We start from the raw sequence: 22,812 nt of genomic DNA on the forward strand, positions 1-22,812 counted from the left end.
CTGTAATACTTGTTTCACATCTGCTGGCAGGGCCAGGGATGGGGGTGGAAAGAAAAGTGAGCCTGTTAATTTAAGGAAGCAGGGGCTCCCAACTGCTGCCACTGTTACTGGAGCCATGGCAGCAGCTGGAAAGAGGCTATGACACTATCTTAACTGATTACCTAGGGATTCACTACACCAACTCCTATCCCCGGGGCCCAGGCTAGGGGATGTGACTGGGGCAAAGAGAATGTGGCTGTACTGTCCCATCATTCTGGAGACTCCTGATTGCTTGTTGGCACACCAAAGTCAGTTTGGGGGGTGATTTCTGTGGTGTTTTTATACTGGCAAAATCCCTAATGTACATGTATTTATACTGGCAAAAATGTGCTTTAGCTGGCACAGCTTCTGTTTGGGAAACTGGTACAAACTACTCTTGTTAAAACCATCCTTTGCTAGAATAAGGTGAGGCTAGACAATGAGCGTTTCCCAGGGCAACTAGACTGAGCAATTTTTCTAGTGTAGGCTACATCCAAGAATGCTCTCTTGGACAGGAGCAGATGGTACAACTTAGAGTAGCTTGGAGGCAGTGCTATGTAGCACCAACCGCCTACTCGAGCTCACAGCCTACTCAGCTCCCTGATGGCTTCACAATTGGGAGAGCTCAGAGGTGGATGCTTGGTTCATGGGGATATTTTTGCATGTTGTTTTGAAAATACGGTAACTGTGTGACTGCAGCTTAGGGTAGGCGCATGCAGTGAAACACTGTAAAGAAATAAATTGCACCCCACAACTGTGCAGAACACATGCAATAGGCACGCCACATCACAGAGAAAAGCAAACAGATAAGTACCCAGACAACACAAGGATTTCACATAAAGCAGAAGGAATGTGCAAGTGTGTGTACGGTCAGGGCATAGCAGGAAATTAGTTCCAAAGGACGGACAACTTGGAGCTTGGCAGTTATAGCTATTTCTGTCTGTGACAAGAGCAGTTGGTGAATATAGGGTTGGGGGAGGAAACCCACCAGCCTTGACTTTTCCATCTGAGCCCCGCCCCTTAGAGCCATGCCCCTGCACTCCCACTGCAGGGGCAGATTTCCAGTCACCTGCATGAGCCTCCTTCACCCCGGAGCACAGGTAGGGCAGACGGTATGCAGTCCCAGCTTCTCCTGCCCCAGAGCACAGGAAAGGCAGGTGTCCCCATGGGATACCTCCTCAGCCCCTGGAGCACAGGCAGGGTGTACTACTCCAGTGTCCCCAGCCTCAGTGCAGCTGAAGCTCTAGGGCATCCCAGGAGCTACACTGAAGCAGGGGACGGAGTGTGGGCAGGGCCACTCCTAGCAGCTTGGGAAGGCAGTGCCTCCCCCTGCCTCTTATACCTGCTACCCATGGTCTATGACCCGATGACCTGCCCTTCTCAGAGCTGCTTTTGGACTCTGTTTTCTCCTGCCAACTACCCTGAAGAAGCTGGGGGGAAACTATAAAGCAGAAGCCACTAGAGTAGTGAAAATCTGTGGCCATGGGTAGATGGGATGGTGCTCCGTGGAGAACACATTTATAACCTTAGAGAGAAGGTTCAGGGGAATTCCTATCACACAGGGGAAATGTGGCTTTATTGTGCACAGCGCAAATGAGGATAGAATTATGGAAGTGAGATGGGGGAAAAAGCTGTTAGGCCATCTAACCCTCCCTCCTCAACAAGACTGTCAGTCTGTACTTCAGGGCTAGCTATGACTAAACTCACCCGGAGACAGTGTTTTCTCTTCCTCATATTCACGTGATGGCACTGAGAAACCAACACACTGTGTAATGCATAAGAATACTTGGAGCTCAGTAGGGCTGGTGACAGGCCTGCTGGGACCCTGGGCAAAGTGTGTGGGAGGGTTTGGCTCCGGGGAAGGGGTAGGTTTAGGGGGTTAGGCTTCCCCAGCTAGCCCTCATCACTGCCTGACCCGCACCACACTGGGTTCCGGTGGCGTTTTAAAGCGCCCAAGTATCTGGCCATTGCTGCTGCCGCGGTAGCAGCAATGGTGGGTGGCAGCCCTAGGTCCTTTTAAAACACGGGTCCCAGGGCAGCTGCCCCCTTTGCCCTCCCCGTTAGCAGGCCTGGAGCTCAGTAATCACAAAGTGCAAATATTAACCATCTGTCTGCCTTTGGGAGTTGCTGTCTGGGACTAGGAAACATCTTGGCTGAAGATGGGGGAAACATCTTGGCTGAAATCCTGCCCCTGTTGAAGTCAATGGGAATTTTCCCATTGACTTCAATGAGGACCAGGATTTCCTCCCTAGCTCTGTGTTATGAATGAAGGTTTCGTTTCCGGAGTTCCCAGATACCTTTGGCAACACCAAATAGCTACCCTAAGAACCCTGTAGTATAAAAGCAAAATTAAACTCAGCAATTATGAAACCTGCCTTTTTGTCCCTGGCTACACTGTAGCTGAGACTTAAAAATCTATGAGGTATATAAAATAAAACTGGACATAGGGGAGGGAGAAAGGAAGTTACCCTCAGTCAAACTGCTATGTTAAATGGTAGAATGCCCTGTTTTATCTGGTACACACCTACTCCTGAGCAAATACTATATACTGCTAACCTAAAAGTATCTTTAAAGATTATGGCCTAACAACTCCTATATTTACTTTGACCTTGGTACTGTTTTAATTTTCATTGCTACTTTGTGGTTGAGCAATAATGTTGCCTTGAGCTAAGTACAGCATTCTACAGTCTTCTCTGTACGGTTATCAGACACGTCCCTTGTTACTACAACAAACTATGCGCAACACAAAATTTGGAAACATTTCATGCACAAACTGTAATTGGAATTATGTAGGTTGAGCTCACAGTGTTCATTCACCTGCTGTTCAATTGGAGAGCTATCCAAAATACCATTAACCCTGTATTAGGAAGACTCTTGAAAACCTTTGGGGACACTGAAATATTCCACACGGGATTAAAACAGTCTAACCTGCAACATTACACTCTCCATGACCCCATTCCTCAGTACTGCACTATGGGCACCCCACAGATGAGGACAGCTGCTAAGAAGGCTGGGATGAAGGGATCTAGGCAGGAATGGAGGACTAGCCATTATCACATAGAAGAAATCACTGAAACAGGGTTGGGAATTTTTCAAAGAAAAATTTTTTCATCAGAAAATGTTGATTTGTCAAAACAAAAACTATATGCAAGAAAGGGTAGGTTCTGACAAACTTCCTGCTTCAATGTTTAAAAAAATATTCAAAAATAATCAAAATGCTCCATTTTCATATCTTCAAACAAAAGCTTTTTTTTAAATGATTTTGTTTAAAAAATTATACTTTATACTAAAAAAGATTAAAAGGTCAAAACTGAAACAAAATGCTTCACCATTATTGAAACAGAATGTTCCAATTGATCCAGTCCAAATTTATCTATGTATTTAGATTATCAGTATGTGAGAAAGATTTGAGATCTTGATTTTCATACAGTTCTGGAAGAGAGAGAAACAAATTCAAATCTCAAACTCTAACAGGCTGTGGAAAATAATTTCCAGGCCAGCTCCAGCTGTGTGGCCTATTCTGGAATGCAAAGTAAATTGGCCAAGAGGTCAGAAAGGAAAGCACTAAAGGGAGTCTGAAGTTGTGGGGGTGTCCAGAAGAGCAATTATAGGAGATTTTAAGTCTTTGTCCTCAATAAAGTCAACTTTGCCCCATTAATTTGTAAGTTTTCTGTCAAGTGTACATCTTCATTAAGCCAGTTTAATGCTGTCCAAATTATCTTGCTGGGTTGAATAAATAGTCTATGTTCTGTAACGGCTGTTCTACACAAGAAAATTAATCCAAATTAACTAAGGTTATGGCAACACTAGATAGTTTACAGTGGCACAGTAGCACCAATGCAGTTGTGCTGCTATAAGATCTCTAATAGACCTGCTCTAAGCCAACAGGAGTGAGTGTCCCTGTCAATTTAATTAATCCATCCCCAATGAATGGCAGTAGCTATCTTGGCAGGAGAAGCTATCCCACCAACACAGTGTTGTCTACACTGGCACTTAGGTTGGAGTAATTTACGTCACTTGGGGGTGGCTTATTCACATCTTTGAGCAACATAAGTTACACTGACATAAGCAGTAGTATAGACATAGCCTTAAAGTGTACATTTGAGGTTGACTAGTTAAACTGAATTAAACTCCTTAGTAAACACCATCATTCAGAAGTAAAGTGACCTCAATAGTTTATCCTAATTAATTTCCAAAGTGACTAAACTAAAGTGCATTCAAAACACCTAGGCCACATGTACACTGTAGGCTTCTTGTGCAAGAACTGTTTTGTGCAAGAGTTCTTGTGCAAAAGGTCTTCCACAAGAACGCGTCCACACTGCCATGTGCTTTTGTGCAAGAGATGTGTTTTTGCGCAAGAGCATCCATGGCAGTGTGGATGCTCTCTTGCGCAAGAAAGCTCTGATGGCCATTTTAGGGCTTTTTTGCGCAAGAAATTCATGTTGCCTGTCTACACTGCTTTCGTGTGGAAGAGCTCTTGTGCAAGAGGGCTTATTCCTCGTGGGGAGAGGAATAACTCTTCCAGAAGAAGCCCTGTTTTCCGATGCTGTACTGTAAATTTACTTACGCAAGAACGCGCGTGCAGTGTAGACGCTCTGCAAGTTTTTGCGCAAGAACAGATATTCTTGAGCAAAAAGCCTGCAGTGTAGATGTAGCAACAGGGATTTGATGTGGTTTAACTAATCTACTTCAAATTCATACCTTTAGTTAACTTAGATTAATTTTCCTGAATCTCCCCATGTAGACAAGCCCTAATATACTCCCAAATAATAACAGTAGGAAAGCAGACATTATTAAAACCAAAGGTAAATTATTAAGACTTTGCCTTATTGTAGTAATTCCTGTTTTATGTATCGTTTTAAACATACATTATCATTGGGATTTAAATAACACAGATTTCCTAAATATAGAGAGCTCCTTAAATGGATTTGCTAGTTACATTTTTAAAAAGAGACATTATTAAGACACAAAATCCTAACCCTTTATTGTCAGGAATATACCATTTTACACTTTTTAAAAAATGAGATGCATGAGAAAAGTAGAATGTTTTGTCAGTAAAAATATCCATTAATCTTATCATCTGTACAAGTCTACCTCTTACCAAGATTGCTAAACTTTTCAGCCTGGTTCTTAGCAGTTTCCTAGGATTTAGAGTCAGTGGTAATATTTACAGATAGTTAATTCTGTGACATGATGGTTGATTGTTAGTTTGATTTTTTTATACACATTGGTATTTTTCCATTTGAATCATAATCTTCATTTTGGAGTGGAACTTTCCAGTAATTACACTAATACTTATTTTGCAAGCACATTTTCTCTGTGTTAGACCATACTCAATAATGACCCTTCCCAATCCAGGCAAGGTTTGCATTGGAACTACTCGACCTGGGAGGACTGACTGATACACTATTTGTAAAACATGTCAGTTCAATTCCTAGATTTGTCAAGCAAAGGCCACTACCAATGTACTGGTACAACCCACTTCTTCCATCCCCCAGCTGGAATGTGCTATTTCTCAGGTGCTATCTCTCAACACCACATTCAACTCCCATTAAAGTCAGTGTAAAAATGTATATTGGTTTCAATGGCCTTGTCTTTACTGGGGAAAATGGTTCAATAACTAACATGAGGTAAAATCCTAGTGAAGACATGGTAATTGTACCTCTAACACATGATACCAGACCAACTAAAAGCTAGGTTCCCCCATGGTGTTTGGTGTGATCGGCTGACACATGAAAATTGCCTTTTCTCCTTGTGTTAGTAGCCATGTATCTGTTAATATGAGGTAAGAATGCACCTTTTTCCCCAGTGAAGATGAGAACTGGAAAAAAAACCAAACCTTTAGAACATGAGAGGCTGAGTCCAGGGTTCTAATCCATTTTTTTCTGAACAAAACCAAAACCAAAACACTCTTGTGTTAAGGATGTTAAATACTGGTTAATTGAATAGTCAATTAACTTCATGAATTCTTATCTGTCACTCGATTGTTCTATAGTCCCCAGGGGCGGGGCTAGCAGCCAGTGCGCCCCACTCCCGAGGAGCCCCCTGCCACTCCAAGCTGCTGCCTCTGTGTCAGAGGCAGCAGTGCGGGGTGCCAGGTGGGAGCTGGTCCATGAGGGGAGCCAGTTTAAAACCCAGCTCCCCTCATGGACTGGCTGCCTGCCTGATAAAGAGGCAGCAACATGGGGTGGCAGCAACCTCTGTCCTGTGAACTCCCAGACTCAGTGCGAGCCGGAACTGAGCCAGGTTGCCTGCCTGCCTGGCTCCTAATATACTTTAAATGCAGAGCCACAGCGGGGATAGGTCCCGGACCCAGCACAAGCCAGGATTGAGCCGGGCTGCTGGGGGGAGGGGGAAGGAGGAATGTGTGTAGTCTATTGCATTAACCTATAAGCTTTTGCTTATCGATTAATCAGTCAATCGACTACACTATTGCATCCCTATCTTGTATATAACCTGGCAATAATGACTACAGGAAAATATATGATATCACAGATGAGGAGACTAGAGATCATAAAGTGTGTAAGAGGGTAATGGAAGTAGGCAAAGGGACACTAGGAAAATATCTGAAGTAGCAGTGTTTAGAAATGTGTTGACTACATATTATAAAATCAAAATATTATTTACATATGTAATGAAGGTTACACTCATTTTCATGAACTGTATTTTAAAAGGAATCAGGTTGGTATATTATACAAGGTCTATAATCTGGGATAGACCCACATCTTTCCAGTTGGTGAAATCAAACATCCAGAGGAGAACTGATCCTTCAGCCAGCTCAGCCTCAGTGGAGCAAGTAAATGCCCAATGAGGTGACAAGGTTAGTTTGCCACACAACTCCAAATGAAGCCACCGGGAACCACGTGTCAAATGCAACCACAGAATGCTCCTCTGTTCATTCGAAGGATACAGCTAATTTTTCTATTCTAAGGAGAGATTCTTGCAATCCTTTCTGAAGAAGATGGATTCCATTTTCCCTTAATGAACACCCCCATATATGAGATAGATTCTGTCTACCACATTTGGAGAGACTGCACTAGATTATGCAGTCTCATGCCAGTGTAAATTTTGTGAAATCAGTGGGATTTGTAGCTGTAGAGCTAAGAGCTTTACTTGGGCTCACTAAATTTCTCTTTCATTGTAATCTATTCAATGTGGCTTGTGGATTTTACAAGTCCTGGGTGATTTTTGCATTTGGATCTCCCCTGTGAACTATATAACTCAGAAGTCTCACCAGGGTTAAACTTGCTGAACACATGTTAACTCACATTCAAATTGCTCCTGTCAGATCCACCTGCTTCTGAGAGTCAGATGATTTAGGATTGTTGGGTTTTGCTAATTCCTTCCACTTTTGGCCAAACCATCCCTTTCAGGGCTTCTGCCAACACTAATGCAGAACATGTGCCGATATGGAGCTCTGTTCTCCAAAAATAGCAGGAGAATGATCAAGAAGCTTCATTTAAGTGCAGACCCCCTTCAGTGTATAATTAACACTAAATTATGGAGAGCCAGAGTGCTGATTTGTGAATAGCATCTGCTGGCCTTAGTCTGGCAAACTCTACTGTTTTTTTTTTTTTTTTTTGTAAACAACATTAAACAATCCCAAAGATGAAGAAGTAAATGTACTGTTGAGAGCCTACAGCCATCTGTTAAAGCAACACAAATGAAAGATGGGAGGATCTTGTCTTCTAGTATTTACCCCTCAAATTTCAATAGCTATTTTATTAGTTAATTGACAGTGACTTACATTTGCAGGCATCTGGGGCAGAGAAAGGCCTTCTGAGATCTCGGTAGAAGCCTGGCTTGCAACGTTGGCAGTGCTGTCCTTCAGTGTTGTGTTGACAATTATCACAGACACCACCACTGCGATTCCCTGAGGCCAGCCATGCGTCCATGTCAAAATGACAAGTGCCAGCATGCCCATTACATTTACATGCTGGGATCAAGCCAAAGGGAACAAAAAGGCTCATTAAAATAGGAAAGATCATGGTGTGTATAAAAGGTTAGTGCAAATGCGGAAAAACGCTCAAACAGCAGCAGGGCGCCTGACAGACTTGCTGAGTCCCTAGCAAGATGAGGGGGGAGGAAGCCTGGCTCCACACTCTTGGAAGGAGCAGGGCCTTGTGTGGAAGGGTCCAGGTGGGGGGCTAGCCTCCCCCAGCCAGTCCTTTAGCACAGCCCAGAGTGAAACGCATGGGGCTGCAGCGGTGATTTAAAGGTCCCAGAGCTTTGGCCACTGCAATAGCAGTGGCCAGGAGCTTTGAGCCCTTTCAAATTGCTGGGCCCTGGGGAAGCTGCCCCCTCCCATCAGCAGGCTTTTATAGAAGCAGCTACAATAGCAAAGGAAATCAAATGTAGCTACAGAGCAGCAAATATCTTTTAAACAATTCTCAGTTATATCAACACTTGCATTTCCAGTATAACTAAATGTTCAAGGAATCTTGCAGTGCCCTGTAGGGATGCACTGAGTGAGTTATACTGGTTTGAGTCTAATGACTTAGGGTTTCAGTTTTAGTAATGTAAGTCCTCTGACATCTTAATATTGCTTTTTTCCTTCATTTTCTTAAGCATGGCTCTTTAAACGTACAGAATTAACATCTATTCTAACATAAATGGATTGTGGTTTAGTAGATACGGTTTTGAGTAACACGCAGAATGATCATGCAAGAAAATAATATGGATTCTGGCATGTGTTGAAGGTCCTTGCAAATAAAAAATAAAGCATTCAAGACCAAATGTTTGCACAGTGGGCTTCATTTATACATTCAAATGTATAAAGTACTTTTACATTATCCCAAAACATGCCAAACCAACCTAATTGCCATCTTTGAGAGGGTTTCTGTCATAGTGGATGAAGGGAAGTAGTAGATGAGTTATATCTTGATTTTACTAAGGCTTTTGATATTGTCCTACATGGCATTCACTTTAGCAAACTAAATGATGTTGAGATGAAATTACTATTCAGATCAGTGCACAACTGACTGAAAGATTGTATACTTAAAGAGTGGTTATTAATGTTTCGATTAATTGGGTCAAATTGTGTGGGTGTATGTAGTTGGGTCCCATAGATGTCAGTCTTAGGCTCAGAATAATGACTGGGATGATGGAGTGGAGAGTATGCTTATAAAATTTGCTCATGACACCAAAATGGGAGAGGTTGCAAACACTTTGGAGAACAAGACCAGAATTCAAAACAACCTAGACATATTGGAGAACTGGTCTGAAATCGACAAGAAGAAATTCAATAAAGACAACAGCAAAAAATTACATTCAGGAAAGAAAAATCAAATGCAAAACCACTAACTACAAAATGGTGTTAGTATTGCTGAAAAGGAGGAGGGGATTATGGTGGATCACAATGTAAACATGAGTCAACAATGTGATGCAGCTGCAAAAAGGGTTAATACTATTCTGAGGTGTGTTGTATGTAAGACACCGGAGGTAGCTGTCCTGTTTTACTAAGCACTGGTGAGGCCTCAGACGGAGTACACTGATTTTGAGTGCCACACTTTAGGAAAGATGTGAACAAACTAAAGCAAGTCCAGAAGAGAGCAACAAACGTGATAAAAGGTTTAGAAAGCCTGACCTGTGAGAAAAGATTTAAAAAACATGACAACTTTAGTTTTCAGAAAAGACGATGGACGGGGGACCAGATAACAATCTTCAAATATGTCAAGGACTGTTATAAAGCGAATGGTGAACAATTGTTCTCTGTGTGCACTGCAAGTAGGACAAAAAGTAACTGGCTTATCCTTTACCATGGGAGATTTAGGTTAGATATTAATGAAAAACTTTTAAACTATGCAGTTAGTTAAACTATGCAATCAGCTTCCAAGGGAGGTTGTGGAATCCCCATCATTGGAGGTTTTAAGAACAGGTTGGACAAACACCTGTCAAGGATGGTCTTGGCATGCTTTGTCCTGCCACAGCAGAGGGGCTGGACTTGATGGCTTCTGGAGGTCCCTTCCAGACCTACATTCTATGGTTCTGTGATTTTTATTCACAAATATTGTTACTTCTAGAAAATGACACTTCCATCAAAACCTTTAATTATTTTATTTTTTACTTTCAATTTAGAACACTGAAAAAGTGCTCAAATGCAACCAAAAGCAGCATCTATTTTTAAGTCAAAAGTAAGAGGGAGTAGCATTGGGAAGGTGAATGGATTTGTTCAAATTATGTGTCTCTGTATACATGCAGAGAGCGGAGCCAGGGACTCAGCAGCTGAACCAGGGATTTGGCTAGAAATGTCCAGAGACATCCAAGTATGTAGTAGCTACAAAGCAGATTCTGTAAATTTCTTAAATCTTCATAGAAAGCCATCATTATGGTTAGGCAGGTCTTACTTAATCTCTCTCTGAGATATGAGCCAACCACAGCTCAGCAGAAAATGTCGAAAATACAAGAGCAACTGGGAGACTGTGAGGGAGAGAGAAAGAAGAACATGATTCATGGGCAGAAGGTTTGGCTTTGAACCTTTGGACTGAAAAAATAAACTACTGTAGTATAAAGAACAAGGGTTACAGATGCACATGCTGGAGCATTCTCCCAATCATTGAATATTCCAAAATGAAACATAGGTTGCAGTCAGCTCATGCCCCTATCTAGGAGCCTCTCTAAATACAAATAATACCACAGCAATGCACTGGCCAGTAGTTCCATCTCCCCTAACTCCTCCAAAAGCCAAGAAAAAACATGAAAGATGGCAAATCTGAGCTATTTCAGGCCAAGGCAGGTGGGCATTCCTTAGGCCTTTCTGGAGAACTTTCTGTGTATAGCAGCAATGACTAGAGTGGTAGATATATTGGGTGTGGCCACTTAGAACACCTCAGAGCTGATTTTTCTAGAGTTTCTAACTACCTACAACACTTAGGGCACGTCCACACAGCAGGGCTAAAGCAGAAATAAGCTACGCAACTTAAGCTACGTCAATGGCGTAGCTTAAGTTGAAATAGCTTATTTCGGCGTTTGGCGCTGTCTACACATCAGGAAGTCCAAGAAAGAGCACTCTTCCTCTGACTTCCCTTACTCCTAGTACAATGAGGGTTACAGGAGTTGGAGTAAGAAGTCCTCCAGATCGACATTATGTCAAAATAACTGCTTGTAGTGTAGACGTGGACTATGTTATTTCAGAATAACACTGCTGCATAAACATAGCCTTACTGTCTTCATTAGGAATTACAAGTGCTTAGCAACCCAGAAATCCAGCTCTAAAAGTGAAAAGGGAAGCACCCAGAACTTACATGGACACTTTAAAAAATGTTGGCCTTAATTTTTAACATTGGCTATTAAATGCCAACATTTAAAATCTTCTGGCAATACTGAAAAATGGCAAAATAATCCCCCCAAACAAAAGTATATCTGCATTCATTTATAGTGTATCAGCCAAACAGCTGTTAGTTGTGTCTGACTCTTCTTTATATAAAAAAAGCCAGAAAATGAAAGCTGCCCCAACTCTTTATTTGAAGTTCTGTCTCTCATCCAGTGTTCAATATGCTCTGAGCTGTTCTATGCCTATAACAGAAGCCCAACATCTCAAGCAGTTGTGCTTTGATTCCACAGGAAAGCCAAGCAAATACCTAACATGTTCTCGGTAGAGTTTACATGCTAGCAGCTTTGCAAACAGACAAGTTACCAATGTTTAAACACGCAGTGAGCACTGACGTCCATTCTCGAGTTCACAAACAGCTGTCTGTCGTCCGGCTATTGGCTCCCTTTTTGAAATCTCAGAAAAAGATGTGTGGTAAGGAATTTCATTTATGCTGACATTCTTGAGGCACTGTCATGAGTTGGTTACTTACATCGGCATTCTTTTGGGGCTCCAGTTTTGCCATTTGCAGCCTGCCAGGGCTGGTCATTGTAGAGCGGAGCACAATGCTGACAGTGAAGACCTGCTGTATTGTGCTTACACATGCACCTTCCATGGACCTAGAGAAGGAAAACAGAACAAAGATCATTTACTGAATAGACTGCAAGGTCTCTGGGAGCAGCGACTGTGTCTTTATATGTGTTTGTACCACACCTAGTTCAATGGAGTCATGCCCTGAGTTCTGGGCACCTCTGTAATAGTTAAATAACTCATACAACAGAAAAAGGACCTGCATAGAATCTTCCTCACTAGTGTGAAGCCAGTCCAGGGGTAAATAGTCTGCACTTGCGCTTTCAGACATAGATACAAATACTCTTCTTGGGATTTTCAAAGCACTATTAGTTGAGGAGTTCTAGCAATGGAATGAACTTCCAGAGGAGAATAGGTGAAGCCCAGAGTCTGACTGTCTTTTGAAAACAGTCCCAAACCTTCCTCTTTGAAAAAAAAAATCTTCCCACCACAGTAAGAATGACACTCACAACACAGACACACACAAACATAGAGCTTTTATCTTGCAAGGGGAGAAGAGCCAGAGATGCTGTGAAATCCACTATGGATACTGTTGCTATTGGCTAATGTGGAAGGTACACAGATAACATGGTGATGGGCGGCGCGGCAGTATAAAATCCCAAAACAGATAGATTATAATATAGTTTTAGTAACAGGCTCTCTCAGTTGCCATAGTTTATCATGTGCCACTCTCTGAAAGCCATTCGTATGGCTACACATTTAGGGCCAGATTTGCTGATGGTACATAACATCTGAAAAGCCTAGTGTAAGGAGAACCCTTGGGTGAGGTAAACCCTACCAACCCCGCTTCTAGTTGCTAGCATAATGAACACATTAGTGCTGTGTCTAGACTGCATCCCTTTTGTGGAAAAGGGATGCAGATTAGACACATCGCAATTGCAAACGAAGCGGGGATTTAAATCTTCCCCGCTTCATTTGCATGAACATGGCTGCCGCTTTTTTCCGGCTCGGGGCTTTGCCGGCAAAAAGCACCAGTCTAGACGGGGATCTTTCGGAAAATAAAGCCTTTTCCAAAAGATCCCTTATTCCTCTTAAAAAAAGGAATAAGGGATCTTTCGGAAAAGGCTTTATTTTCCGAAAGATCCCCGTCTAGATTGGCGCTTTTTGCCGGCAAATCCCCGAGCCGGAAAAAAGCTGCAGCCATGTTCATGCAAATGAAGCGGGGGAGATTTAAATCCCCGCTTTGTTTGCAATTTCGATGTGTCTAATCTGCATCCCTTTTCTGCAAAAGGGATGCAGTCTAGACACAGCCTAGAGGTGTGACAAAGGAAAAGCAGGTGGGGCCAGAGTGCTACTGTGATGTGGCTATTCTAAGATCAAGTTTACACTGTGGGGCAATGTCGATCTATGATATAAAACTACACGTAGCTGGAGTTCTATGTACCTTAGGCTGTGTTGCCACGGGGTCTCCACTGTGAGCAACTGATGGGAGGAAACTCTCCCATCGACTCCCCTTACTCTTCTTGATCCAGTGGAGTAGCAGAGTGGAGGAGGGAGCAAATGGCAGTCCACTTAGTGAGTCTTAGACCCACTAAATTGACCCCTTGGAGATTGATTGCCATTGTACCGATTTCCTGGTAAGTTTGGAGCTGTTCTCAGAGCTAGCATGGCCTTGTTAGGGCTCCTGCAGTCCAGCCGAAGCATCACCAATGCCTAGTACAGCAAGATTTCTTTGTTTTACACACAACACTCCAGAATGGTATTAGCCTTTTGTATTACTGCATCACATTGTTGACTCATATTAAAATTGTGATCTACTATCTTTTCAGCAGGCCTACCACCTACTAGGGATGTCAGTGACTAGTCAAGTAGTCGACTACCCGATAAGCATATGCTTATTGGGTAGTCGAATGACTACTTGGCTAGTTGCTTCCCCACCTTGCTGCTTCTATCAGCGATAGCAAGGGGGTGAGCAGGAGCCAGTGCTGGGGGGAGCCAGTTTAAAAGTGAGTTCCCCCCAGCACCATCTCCATGGGGGAGCAGGGGAGGTAGAGGCGCAGCAGGGAACCGGGGGGAAGCTTCAGTTTCCCCCTTAGGGTATGTCTACACTACCCCGCTAGTTCGAACTAGCGGGGTAATGTATGCATACCGCACTTGCTAATGAAGCCCGGGATTTGAATTTCCCGGGCTTCATTAGCATAAGCGGGGAGCCGCCATTTTTAAATCCCCGCTGCTTCGAACCCCGTGTAGCGCGGCTACACGGGGCTCGAACTAGGTAGTTCGGACTAGGGTCCTATTCCGAACTACCGTTACTCCTCGTGAAACGAGGAGTACCGGTAGTTCGGAATAGGCACCCTAGTCCGAACTACCTAGTTCGAGCCCCGTGTAGCCGCGCTACACGGGGTTCGAAGCAGCGGGGATTTAAAAATGGCGGCTCCCCGCTTATGCTAATGAAGCCCGGGAAATTCAAATCCCGGGCTTCATTAGCAAGTGCGGTATGCATACATTACCCTCCTAGTTCGAACTAGGAGGGTAGTGTAGACATACCCTCACTGACTAATCAAGTAGTCAATGGAAATTCCATCAATTACTCAATTAGCTGATTAAATGAAATTTAACATCTCTACCACCTACCCAGTTATTCTCAATTGTGTAGTTGTGCATTTGATTTTTCCTTCCTATGTATGGTACTTTGCAGTTGTCTTTATTGAATTTCATCTTGCTGATTTCAGACCAGTTCTCCAACTGGTCAAGGTTGTTTTGGATTCTAGTCCTGTCCTCCAAAGTACTTGTGTAAACCTAGGACCTCTGGAGCTTAGTGTAGGAGCTTCTACAGCTTTAGCTATAAAGCCAGCTGGCTTTCACTCTAGGCTGTAGAGCTCCCTTGTTTTCATCTCTCGCTGTAAATGGTCTAAGTGCCACTACATGGGACAGTGAACCACATACGGTGTGTGGGTTACACTCGCAACAACTTTTTAACTTCCACATGATTAAATTGGTAAAGGCATCCTAGCATTTAAATTGAGGTGATCAAACAGAGGTATTTTATTTTTAAATAAAATTTTACCTAGAGCTGAAATACAAAAATAAATGTAAAACAATATTCAGGGCATTTCAAACGAGAGTCTTTCTTCAATATCTGACCAATATTCAAGCTCAAAAGATCTTTCAGTGTTTCATTTTTGCTCAAAATGAGAGTTGAACAACACCTAATTACTCAACTTTTCCCCTTCTCTAGCTATGCTTAAAATTATGTAGAACAGAAGCTAATAAATCAAACAAGCTTGCTTAGATTATGTCCTATTAAAATAATGAGCTAGATTCACGGGTCCTCTCTGGCTGATTTGTGCTGCTCCAACATTACACAGCAGCTGCAAAGCCAGCTTGACCAGCTAGATTTATGGCTGCTTTAGACTTCAGAAGCAATTGAAAGCAGCCAGTGTGTGCTGAGGAATATGGCTTAATATATGGATATGTTTTTAATTACTGCTGTAAAATGGTACCTTACATTCTTTTGTTTGTGCTTTTATAACCTTCATTCTCAGTGCACTGGGCCTCACAATTAAACAGAGATTCTGGAGAAAAATGTGTAAGTAAACATGGGACTATTATGAACTTCTGGAAGAAACTAAACAGAAAGAGGCCTTGAACATGCTGTAAACAACCCCTGCTTGGTACATACAAATGCACGCGCACACACACAGAATGGGCAAACAGTTTTATCTAAATATTGTTTGTCTCAAAAATGTCCAGCTGCAGAATGGCAGAAATGTACTACACCTATCTTGATCTGGTGACTGTATTTTTGTTTGACTGAGTAGGTAACATTTTGATGATATTTCTATTGCTTGGCATTGTGTGACACTATGGCTGTTTGGCAATTAGACTGTAATGTCACTCCGGTGTGACTTTTGAAAACATAGTTCTCTTGTGGGGTAAGCTGTACTGCCGAACAATTGCAAACAGAAAGGTGATGGGTGCTGCAGTGAAGGTACCACTCTATGTCAGCCCCAAAATGTCAATAACAGGGAAGGCTTGATCGTTGATCAGTGTTGAGGGGCACTGGCAACACTGTCTCTGACAAATTAACCAGTGATGGAAGCTCTCTCTTCCGTAGCAAGACCCCTGCGCTGTCTGATTCACTCGGTGACATCACAATGCAGTATGTGTGTTTACTGGAGGCTCGTTGCAGTTTAACTAGCCTCATGAACACAGTTGATGTGTGATCCTGTGTAGTGACAGCCCAACAGTGGCCCTATACAGCAGCAGCATCAAAGATCATGATGCTGGTCAGCTGTTCGCAGCCAGCCAAAAGTGATACCCGCTCAGCAACAGAACAGCTGGTGACTGAAAAGACAAGACTGTTTGGTGCCCAGCTCTGCATGGGCAAGAGGAGGGATGCTTTTCCAGAGTACCAGGGTGAGGCAGGGAAAAGGAAGCCAGAAAGTGGGATGGGGAAAAGGTGGAAAGGAAGAAGAAAGAATGGGGAAAGGAACTGCTGTTCCAGCCACGCTGTTGCTGTGCCTGAGTCTCAGAACTAAACATGACGTACCAGGCCCTGCCGAGCTCACTTGTTATCTTAGATCATGGACACGGAAGGACCTCACACTACCTTGACTTACCTGTACCTCTCCCACTGACATTTGCAGACACTGTCAGCTGCTGCTCTGTGGCAAGGAAAACTAGACCTTTCACCAAATCTTTCCTGATATCCAGGTAAAATCTCCACACTTCTTAGGGTACGTCTACACTACAGCGCTAGTTCGAACTAACTTAGTTCGAATTAGTTAATTCGAACTAAGCTAGTTCGAACTAACGCATCTAGAACTAAAAACTAGTTCGAACTAGCGTTTTGCTAGTTCGAACTAGTAACCACATTGAGTGGACTCTGAACAGGGCTTAAGGATGGCCGGAAGCAGTGCCGGCAGGGCATAAAAGGAGGACTTAGAGCATGGAGATACTGTCTCAGGCTAGCCGAGGGCTGCGCTTAAAGGGTCCCGACCCCCACCCCGGACACACAGTTCTAAGGGGTGCCCCGCTTGCAAAGAAGTTCTGGCTTGGAGTGCCCTGAGTGCCCACACTGGGCACATCACACCACTCGGCCATCAGCCCGGCTGCACTTGCCGCAGGCTGCCATCTGGGGAGAGGGAGTAATTGGGGGGCTGCAGGAGAGCTTCCACCCCCAGAAGCCCGCAGAGCCAGCCCAGTCCTCCCCATCGGGGGCTCGTACCCCATTCCTCCCTCACCTCCTTCCACTTGCCCTTCCCTAGCCCCCCTTCTTATTGATGTACAAAATAAAGATAACGTTTCTTCCAACATTGACTCTGTCTTTATTGAAAAAAACTGGGGGAGACTGGGAAAAGGAGGTGGGAGAGGGGAAGAGAAAGGCTGGGAGAGGGGAGGGCAACTAACATGATCAGGGGTTGGGAACAGGTCCCAGATGAAGAGAGGCTACAGAGACTGGGACTGTTCAGCTTAGAAAAGAGGAGACGGAGGGGGGACAGGATAGAGGTCTCTAAAAGCAGGGGTTGGGTGGAGAGGGTGCATTCAGAAAAGTTCTTCCTGAGTTTCCATAAAGAAGGACTAGAGGACACCAAAGGAAAGGAATGGGTAGCAGGCTTCAAACTAGTAAGAGAAAGTTGTTCTTCTTGACAAAGCAAATAGTTAACCTGTGGAACTCCTTGCTGCAGGAGGCTGTGAAGGCTAGAACTAGAACAGAGTTTAAAGGGAAGTGAGATAAAGTGATGGAGGTTGGGTCCATGGAGTCCTATTAGCCAGAGGGTAGGAGTGGTGTCCCTGCCCAAAGTTTGTGGAAGGCTGCAGAGGGATGGCACGAGACAAATGGCTTGGTCATTGTCTTCGGTCCATCCCCTCCAGGGTCCCTAGGGTTGGCCGCTGTTGGCAGACAGGCTACTGGGCTAGATGGACCTTTGGTCTGACCCAGTACGGCCATTGTAAGCTCAGGGCTCAGTGTCGGGGGTCTCAGTGGACCCCCTTGATTTTCATGCACACCTGGTCCTGGGTGGCCAGGCTGGCAGCTCTCCTGCCCTAGACGGCCACTTTCCTGTGCCTAGTGCGGAGATCGTGGACGAGGTCCACGATGTCCGCACTAGCCCAGGAAGGTGCCCGCCTCTTGCGGTCCAGGGCAAGCTCCCGGGAGCCGCCAGCCTGGTCCCGGCAAGAGGGGGTGGGCTGGGGGGCATCGGGTGGGTGGCTCTGTGCCGTGCCAGGTGCAGGGTCTGCTAGCTGGGTGCTGGCAGGCTTGCACCTGGCACGGGCACCGTAGCCAGCCCGTGCCCCTTTAAGGGGTCCGGGGCCGGGAGGGGGGCATAGAGTTTCCCTGGTGTTGGCCAGAGTGGCCACCAGGGAAAGCTGGGGAGGGCTAGCCTCCCACTAGTTCGAACTAAAGGGCTACACAGCCCTTAGTTCGAACTAGCTAGTTCGAACTAGGCGTTAGTCCTCGTAAAATGAGGTTTACCTAGTTCGAACTAAGCGCTCCGCTAGTTCGATTCAAATTCGAACTAGCGGAGCGCTAGTGTAGCGCATAGGAAAGTTAGTTCGAACTAACGTCCGTTAGTTCGAACTAACTTTCTAGTGTAGACATACCCTAAGTCTCAAATTGTACCCCTATATTCTGATTTTGTTCCATATTTTTAATACATTATTTCATCCTGGTGAGTACTTTTTTGGGGCCTTCTGTAGGCAGCAGGAGCATATTACTATGCAATCTCCTTTTTCAAGGCTTATCGTGCTGAGCTGACTTTGCATTTCCATAAGCCTCTCCCACAACCCCCCACATTATCCCTCTTCCAAAACCAGAGTATCAAATCCAGTGCAGAACAGTGGGGCCTGGAAGCTGTTACACCAGATGGCTGTTTGGGGATCTGATTGTAATGAGTTTGGTGGGCTCTGTCTCCGTTGGCATGGCTAGGAGGCTACTTAACCCACAACTGGCATATTTAACACCCCATTGGTGATTTCAGCTGAAAGGCTCAGGGCAGAAGGACCCGTATCACCCTTAGGGTATGTCTACGCTACCCCGCTAGTTCGAACTAGCGGGGTAATGTAGGCATACCGCACTTGCAAATGAAGCCCAGGATTTGAATTTCCCGGGCTTCATTTGCATAAGCCGGCCGGCGCCATTTTTAAATGCCGGCTTGTTCGAACCCCGTGCCGCGTGTAGCCGCGCGGCACGGGGTTCGAACAAGCCGGCATTTAAAAATGGCGCCGGCCAGCTTATGCAAATGAAGCCCGGGAAATTCAAATCCCGGGCTTCATTTGCAAGTGCGGTATGCCTACATTACCACCCTAGTTCGAACTAGGGTGGTAGTGTAGACATACCCTTAGGGATCATCCCTCAGATAAAGGACAGTCGCAGTGCAGAGAAGTTTGTGCTTCCTGTGTTGTATGGATCGGTGAATAAACAGTGGCCTCCAGCCTTATCTATCTGCCCTGTCATATAGCACTGGAATTATTAACACTTCCCCACACCTGTGCCAACTTTCAGCTCAGTAAACAAAGCCGTTTACAGTATTCCAGATGTGTCTCTGGCAGTGGAAATAACTTGAGAACTAAGCACCAGAGCTCAGCTTATTCTAGCTGCACACAACACAAACATGTATTTTTATTATCAAGAAATCCTGTAAGGCAGGCCAATGAATGAGGGGAAAGGACAAGTGACGGGGAAGTAGAGGGAAAAGAGAATGGCTAGAGGAACAAGAACACCTAAAGCTCAGTCTACATTAGAGCCAGCATGACTCTTGTAGGAACCACACAATATGGTAGACTGAGCCTACTCTCACCAATAGTACAAGAGTCAATGGGAAAGCAGCTGTGGAATGGGGAGCTGGGTATAAAAGTGGCTAGAGAGGTAAAGCTGGTAATGAGTAGCTGCTAATCTGAGACAGCCAGATTCTGCAGTTGAAGGCACACACACAATGATTTCCCCGGAAGCCCCATGTTCTCCTGAATGCAGGGCCTGGCCCACACTGCTTGTTGATAGAAGGAGCACATTTTTTTTCACTTCCTTCAATTTACATTTGCAACTATAAGGCTTTTGCATCTGGGATCATGATGGAGCATCGCTAAATACACAAACACAATTCTCAATTCCTTTCACCGATTCAAGCATTCATACAGCCATTGGTTCATTTAACCAGAAATACCTTTTCCCATTACTTATTCTTTCTGTCCTGGGGTCTTTATCTGCTAGTTCACTTTCACACTATTTCCCTTCTTAGCTTGACAGCTCTGCTGTAATGTCACTCATTATGCTATACAATGCAAACAGTGTTACAAAAGTTGATTTGTGTAAGATAAACGAGTGACTGGTTTCTATGCACAAAGACAGTTGCTAGGGCATGTTTCCTTCCTTTGTCTTTTGTTGCTAAATTAATACCATCCAATGCTCCTTTTCAGCTTGCAAATATGCTTGTGTTTTGGTAAATCTTTATAACACACTTTCTCTGTGATTTATTACGTTCCAGAATTCACTGTAGTGAGCAAGAATAAAGTGCTGTCTATAAGTAATGTACATGGCAAATCACTTTTTATTTATTCATTTGTATTTCTGGATGTGTCTACGTGGCAAAAAAACTCACATTGTCAACAAGTCTCAGAGTCTGGGTCAACTGACATGATCTCATAGGGCTTGGGAACATCCAGACTACTATTTTTTGTATTTTAGGAGTCCCATAGTGTGAACCCATGTCAGCTGATCAAGGCACTGAGACTCACTGACACAGGTCCTTTTTTTGCAATGTAGACATGCTTACAATAGTGCCCAGATGTGAAGCCAAGATCAGAGTCCAGCTGTATAGCGTCTAACACAAACAGAAAGCCCTTGCCTCAAAGATCTTACAACCTAAGCAGACAAGATAGACAATGGATGGGAAGGAAAACAGACTTTAACAGACTGTTTCTGTTATTTAACGTTTAAATGTACATATTTCTTGCAGGAAAAGGGCAAGATACAAGTGCAGAGGCAAGTTTAAGACTTGGTTATTCTCCGCCATAGCTTTTATTTTTGTACATTTTACACTAATATGCCCCTCCATTTTGTAAACTGTTCACTTACTGAAATTATTCCCTGCCCTTTATCCAAGTTTAGTCTATCTAGATACTTATAATTAGCTCATCACTATGGCATGTGATTTGATACCTAATTTTGGTTTTGTATCCATCTTCAGTATTTAATAAGGCACCTACATTGTTGGTATCTACGGTCCATGGCTGAAATCCATGAAAGTATTTAGGCTCCTAACTTTCACTGAAACCAGTGAAAGTTAGGAGCTTAAATACCTTGGTGGACCTGGTCCCATGCAACTAAACTTAGTATTGAGAATGTCCTAATTCACACAGCCTAGTCCTTGCTAGGAAATAAAGAGCCTATTGCAGAGGAACAACCACGCGTTCAATACTTGACGGGCAGCTGTGAAGTTTAATAGCTCCACTGAGTGGAAATAAGCCAACTCACACCAGTCGAGCATCTTTCTTTAGTGTCTCACTATTAGGATATGCTCGGTGGTGCTAGTTTGATGCTCCTTGTTGAATGTAGGTTTACTGCCACCTGTCAGGTCAGTCAGTTTTCAAGCTGCACTTGCTGACAGGCCATCAGATGCTGTCAGTTTCTCTCCAACTCTGAAAATGAAACAGATTTTGAAAAAGTCTTTGGGGACTTGACATAGTGCCTCAGAATATTAAGGAGAGCCATGAAGTCAACTTCTTGATAACAGCTTTGACAATGTGCATTATTCATTGTTAACTGTCATAAGGCTGAACTCTGTTCTGATTCCATGCGTGTGCTTAGCTCTCTTTTTTTTAGTAAGAGTAAATATACAAATACCATATTACATTATTAGTGTTGCATCTTCAAGCAATAAAAAAAAACTCTGTATACCCTGTGGCAAGGGAAAATGAGGATGATGGGCAGCACTTACAGGAAAGGATGAACATAATTGATAATTCTGGTTGCCAAGAAAAAGGGTATTTGACTGTATGTGGGGAGGAACAGTGGAAATACTCCTGGGATGCCAGCCCTTGCCTGCAGACATCAGCTGAGCAATTCTTTCTATGGCTGATATAGATGTAGAAAAACAGCTGTAATTTTACACTTACATTGTTAAGTCAGAGAATTTTGTCTGGAGTAGCAGAGTGTATCCTGTGATGCCTCCTTCATATTTGTGAGTCAGGCATTGAGTAATTATATGTTCCATGGTCTGGTCTTTGAGACCACAGTCACACACTGAAGAGTTTTTCATTTTCCACTTGTGCAAGATCTCTATCTACCATGTTTTGTGCAGATGCCATTAATGGTTGCCCATGAGCTTTGTGGGAGATTAAAGCCAGGGATCTTCTGCATTGGGTCTTTCACAAGGGGCTCGTCTACACTGGCCCCTTTTCCGGAAGGGGCATGTTAATTTCAACTATCGTAGTAGGGAAATCTGCGGGGGATTTAAATATCCCCCGCGGCATTTAAATAAAAATGCCCACCGCTTTTTTCCGGCTTTTAGAAAAGCCGGAAAAGAGCGTCTACACTGGCCCCGATCCTCCGGAAAAAGCGCCCTTTTCTGGAGGCTCTTATTCCTACTTTGAAGTATGGCATATGACAACTACGTTTCAAAAATGCAGCCCATGGAGGTTGATTGCTTGGGTTAACCTTGAAGGCCTCTCAGAAGTTGCAACTGCTGTGCTGGGTCATGGAGAATAAGCCAGTCCCTGAGACAGTTGGGCTACGTCTACACTGGCCCCTTTTCCGGAAGGGGCATGTAAATTTCACGACGACTCGTGAAATTTACATGCCCCTTCCGGAAAAGGGGCCAGTGTAGACGTAGCCTTGGGCTTTTGTCTAATTAGGGAGTTGCATGCAGATGAGAATGCCGGTACTTTGAACGGGACCCAAGAGTGGATGGAGAACCTATGCAGAGCACCATGCACCAATGAGAGATGTTCTTCAC

The 22,812-nt window shown here is 44.0% G+C and overlaps 1 protein-coding gene across 5 annotated transcripts in view; it reads right to left on the minus strand.

Moving 5' to 3' along the window:
• Positions 1 to 22,812, minus strand: part of NTN4 (netrin 4) — a 94,347-nt gene that overhangs the window by 23,940 nt on the left and 47,595 nt on the right. For 4 of the 5 annotated variants that reach the window (XM_006118291.5, XM_089780420.1, XM_006118290.5 and 1 more), the window contains 2 exons: positions 11,820 to 11,946; positions 7,766 to 7,954 (listed from right to left, as the gene is read on the minus strand). In XM_006118291.5, the coding sequence (XP_006118353.1) occupies positions 7,766 to 7,954; positions 11,820 to 11,946 (316 nt within the window). The remainder of the gene's footprint in view (positions 1 to 7,765; positions 7,955 to 11,819; positions 11,947 to 22,812) is intronic. The other variant, XM_089780419.1, reaches the window with a different exon arrangement.

The sequence above is a fragment of the Pelodiscus sinensis genome, chromosome 1, assembly GCF_052426305.1.
Source record: "Pelodiscus sinensis isolate ZL-2025 chromosome 1, ASM5242630v1, whole genome shotgun sequence".
Taxonomy (NCBI): Eukaryota; Metazoa; Chordata; order Testudines; family Trionychidae; genus Pelodiscus; species Pelodiscus sinensis.